This window comes from Emericellopsis atlantica (genome assembly GCF_019669845.1).
Source record: "Emericellopsis atlantica unplaced genomic scaffold F5Z01scaffold_61, whole genome shotgun sequence".
NCBI lineage: Eukaryota > Fungi > Ascomycota > Sordariomycetes > Hypocreales > Bionectriaceae > Emericellopsis > Emericellopsis atlantica.
This window is the reverse complement of record NW_025764763.1, coordinates 42575-46747: the sequence shown is the minus strand read 5'-3', so window position 1 is coordinate 46747 and position 4173 is coordinate 42575. Positions and strand designations below refer to the sequence as shown.

The 4173-nt window shown below is 56.3% G+C and overlaps 3 protein-coding genes across 3 annotated transcripts in view; 1 reads left to right on the top strand and 2 right to left on the bottom strand.

Annotated features, from left to right (window-relative positions):
- Positions 1 to 855: 855 nt before the first annotated feature.
- Positions 856 to 1245, bottom strand: F5Z01DRAFT_631492 (uncharacterized protein; the record flags this gene model as incomplete). Its single annotated transcript, XM_046261793.1, has 1 exon — positions 856 to 1245. A coding segment is annotated over one exon (390 nt), but the record flags the coding sequence as incomplete, so codon positions are not given.
- A 1363-nt stretch (positions 1246 to 2608) lies between these two features.
- F5Z01DRAFT_631473 (uncharacterized protein) lies at positions 2609 to 3250 on the top strand (the record flags this gene model as incomplete). The annotated part of the gene is made up of 1 exon (XM_046261792.1): positions 2609 to 3250. The coding sequence occupies one exon, from the start codon at positions 2609 to 2611 to the stop codon at positions 3248 to 3250; it is 642 nt and encodes a 213-aa protein (XP_046113483.1).
- Positions 3251 to 3543: 293 nt separating this feature from the next.
- Positions 3544 to 4173, bottom strand: part of F5Z01DRAFT_494346 (uncharacterized protein) — a 1977-nt gene continuing 1347 nt past the window's right edge. The window contains exon 4 of the mRNA XM_046260219.1: positions 3544 to 4173. Within this exon, the coding sequence (XP_046113482.1) occupies positions 3837 to 4173 (337 nt within the window). The 3' untranslated portion in view covers positions 3544 to 3836.

Here is a 4173-nt window from a genome sequence, read left to right as displayed (position 1 = left end):
GACGTCGCTATGAACGCTTGGCCGCCACAAGCCAGTTCCGTTGTACCATGCACCATAATGAATGGGCACATACCGCTTCTCAGCTAGCACAGCCGCGAGTTACCCGTACGGCCGTAACGGTCGAGAGCAGCAGTCGTGCTAGTGCCTTAGCGTCGGCCGTCGCCGATGTCCTGTGACGCTCGGGTCAGACTAGCTACAGGGTAGGTAGATCTAAAGTCGGTTCATGAACTGAGTGGCCTGTTGTTGTTGTAAGGTTATACCTTCATTGAAGGATCTGTACGCTTCGTCGTACTGTTGCTTGTCTCGAGCTTGCATGTCAAGGACTTGTTGCAGTTGTCCCTGCAGCTCGCGGACTTGTCCTTTGAGGATCTTCGTGTCCTCATTGTCGGAGTCGTCCGAGTCCAGGTCCATGGTCTGAGCTGTCTAGCTAGGCTCGGCATGCTTGGCCGTGGCTTTGCCCTTGTCGGTGGACTTAGAGGTTGACTTAGAGGAATCGCCAGCCATGGTGTCGTATTGCTCAAGTACTTGACACGGTAGTGTACTGAACAAGAGCTATCAATATGTGACGTTCGGGTCAGACTAGCTACAGGGTAGGTAGATCTAAAGTCGGTTCATGAACTAAGTACACTAGGACATCGTTGACTTGAGCGGTCGGGTCATAGTCTATGTGCGAGATAGTAGATCTTGCGTAGACAATTGTATTGATAGCTGAGGAGCTGGGTAGAGACTGACTATGGTGAAGCTAGGCTTCCTATATACTAGAGTGATCGTGTGTAGTCGCGTGTAGACGACTGTCGTCTATAGGCGGGTTGTGGTATAATCGACTGTAGGCGCATGGCGGCTACGGTCGTCTACTTATACGCATGACGCGTAGTTGTGTTGATTGGAGAGAAAAAGTGGGGTGCACGTGAGAGGCGCATGCGGTCGCATGTCGGGTCGTAACACGTCCCTGCCCATGTCGTACTGCATCACCCGCGTGCCCACGACGACGTCGCCGAGACGTAGATCGGCCATGGCGGGCGCCCCGCCTCCTATGCCGACCATGAGGGTGGCGCGGATACTCGGGAAACTGCGCTTCAGGTCTGTGGCGACGATGGCAGCGTTGTTCGTCCCGTAGTGCCCGGGCAGGCACGCCATGACGACGTTGTGCCTGTCGATGCGTCCGAGAACGTATATGTTTTCGTCGCCGGGCTGCAAGGGCAGCAATCGATGCTCCTCGTCCAGCATGGCGCGAGACGCCGCCAGTTTTTAGCGGAAGCGCGCAGATCCAGGCGATGGTGTAATCCGAATGCTTGTGCCCGGGCGGGGGGGTCGCTTCCTGGTGCCCACGCGCGCCGCAGTTGGGAACATGAAAGTGGTGTGCGGTTCTCATCCGCTTCGAATGGCTCAGATCGGGCCCGCCATCTTGGTGCGGCCGTTTGTCCATAGCCGGCGTCTTGTTCACATCACCTTTGTCAAGGAGGCGGAATCTGAGGGGCGTGCCGACTGTGCGAGAGCGAGACTCGAGGCCTTCCTTCAGCCCTGCCAGAACAGACCACCAATCAGTTGCCGTGCCACGTGCATCATGAGGCTGACTAGAGCGGCCAAGTCGGAAGCCACCGCTGCGCCGCTGTGAACATGAACCTGCAGCTGACTGGACCACGACGACGACATCAGTCGCTCCGTTAACGGACACTACTAAGATAACCGCTACACTAGGTGAGTCCGGCGCGGCCCGAGACGCGGATCTCGAAATTATTACCCGATGGGTCCCAGGATTTGACGAGGCACGGTCGAGAAACCGTGAATTCACGGACGGCCTGGCAGGATGCTGTGTTCTCGCATCGTCGAACGCCTCTTGGCCATTCCCATGAGCTCATCACCGACGAAAAGACCAATGTCAGGTCTTTTTGGTTCCAGTCTGGTTCGCGTCCGTCGAGAACGCGACTTTCAAATATCGGATCTAACAGGGCCAGCCGTTCGACGCCCACAAGAACAACGGGTGGCACAGGGATGACTCTCCTCTTTTTGGTTCCTGAGGATCTCTACAGCCCCACCAAGCCCATGTTTTCCACGACACCGGCATCCAACATTCTGGGGCAAGCGGCTTTTCCGCCGGCAGAGACGTGCATCGGCTGACAAACTAGAATTGGGGCGCTTTTGAATGCCTCCACAAGGTCGGCGATGGAGTTGACCTGCTCATGCGCAGATGGATCGGCGGGAGTTCTTGGCACGGTGCGTCTTCAGGATCGGGCGTGGGTTGCCGGAGCCCAGTGGAACCGTGCGCTTGGGTTGGACTCGTTGGAGACTTGTTGTTGTTGATGTCAATTGCACGTGTTGTACAACCGCGGACAATTGTGCCCGTCGCCTGCTTTCAGCTGGCCCACGTCGTAAACTGGCCATTCTAGGGTAGGTAATGTAATCTCACATGTGTCTCAGTTGGCAGTCACTAACGGGTCCAGATCCCGGCCCTGATTGTTCCATCGCCAGCGGCGCGACAAGGCACTTTACGCGGCTGGACCTCAGACTTCGCGACGCGCCCGTCATCCTATCGCGCCGCTGCGCCTTTTCAATACCATACCAGACCATTCACATTCACAAGGTCTCTGGCACGATACCCAAATCCGCAATGGCGACTGGTGGAGAGTCTCCGAATCTCCCGCCGTCTTCATCTCAGCCCCCGCCACCAGCATCACAGTCGTACTTCGCTACATTAGACCACTTTACACCCGATGAGAGTGCGTCCTTCGACCGTGAGTTTGGTCGCCTAGCGTCGTCTCAAGAATGGGTCCCCGGGTCGCAAGAGTACACACGGGAACGCACCGTTGCCATGCGGGAGGAGTTAACGTCGCTCTACTTCACCCCCCCGACAATGGCTTCCAACAACAAGCAGCCTGAACCACTCACCGATGAGCAGAAACTGAAGGGGTACCAAGACCTTTGTGATGAGATTGGCATTTCCCCAGCCGACTCTATTGACGAGTGCAAGAAGCACCTGAAGAGCACGCTCGTCAACATTGTGGACCTTATCGATGCACGGCGGACAGGCTCGGCGGCTATGGTTTGGCAAGATCTCGACGCGTTTCGCACATACACGCTCCAGGATGAACATCGGATCAATAAGGACGAGGCCAAGGAAGGCGAGGGGCTCCTTGCATCTTTGCTGCAGAATTTCAGGCTACCGCGGCGTCACAAAAGAATACGGGCGAAAAGAGATGCAGTCGTCCACAGCGTGACCACAGGACGTGTGGGCAAGAAAAGCCAGCGATAGACACTTTTATCCCAAGCCGCTGTCAGGGGTGCAAGCTCCGTGTTCGCCGTGGCAATGACATCGGACACTCAGGGTGAGGGTAGGTTCAAATGGGCATGGCGGACACAACTTGAACTCGAGGCCAAAGGTGGAAATGAAGAAACATGACGACGCGACTCTTGACGCGTTACGTGACACGCTACGCTTCTTTCGGTGACCTAGAGCTGAAGCCGTAGCTGATACATTGGAATCATGGCGCCAAACCCCTGGCTTACTGAACTTTTTACCCTTGAGGTATCCCCTTCACTTCCGACGCCCACAGCATAGCTAGTACCGACCTTTGGTTTATTCCCTCGCGTGCTCGCACTCCAAACCTACGAAGCTAGCAACGGACACTCCCGCTCGACATCCGCGCTGTCAGCCGCCATGAGGGTGGCGATCTTCCGCTCGTCGTTCGCAGGGCTGTTTACGTCCACGTCTCAGCAGAATAGAATAAGAGTAGTTGAACGCGGACTCATGTTTATATAGATAGATACATACTAACAAGGGGCTATAGTTAATATACAGGGCCATTCAGTCCGACACATTACTCTCTTCTTCTGCGTGTCTAAGCGGAGAGCTCAGTGACACACGCGCTGCGCTGGTTGTCGCAATCTCCCCCCGTGAATCCATTAGCCTGGCCAGAGTTAACGGCGTCGAAGCAGGCGTTCCTCTGCACGTCGCAAGCTCTGCCGACGGCGGTGTCCTTTCCAGTGAAAGTGTCGCCGTTGACGCGGAAGGGCCTGTTGCTGTCGCCCGAGTCCTCGACGGCTGGGGCGGCGAGTCCGCCAAGGGCTGTGGCACTCGACGCGCCGCCGCTCCCTCCTCCGTTGTTGGCTCCATTGTTGCCGCCTTGGTTTCCATTGTTCTGGTTGTCTTGGTTGCCTCCGTTGTTGTTACCGCCG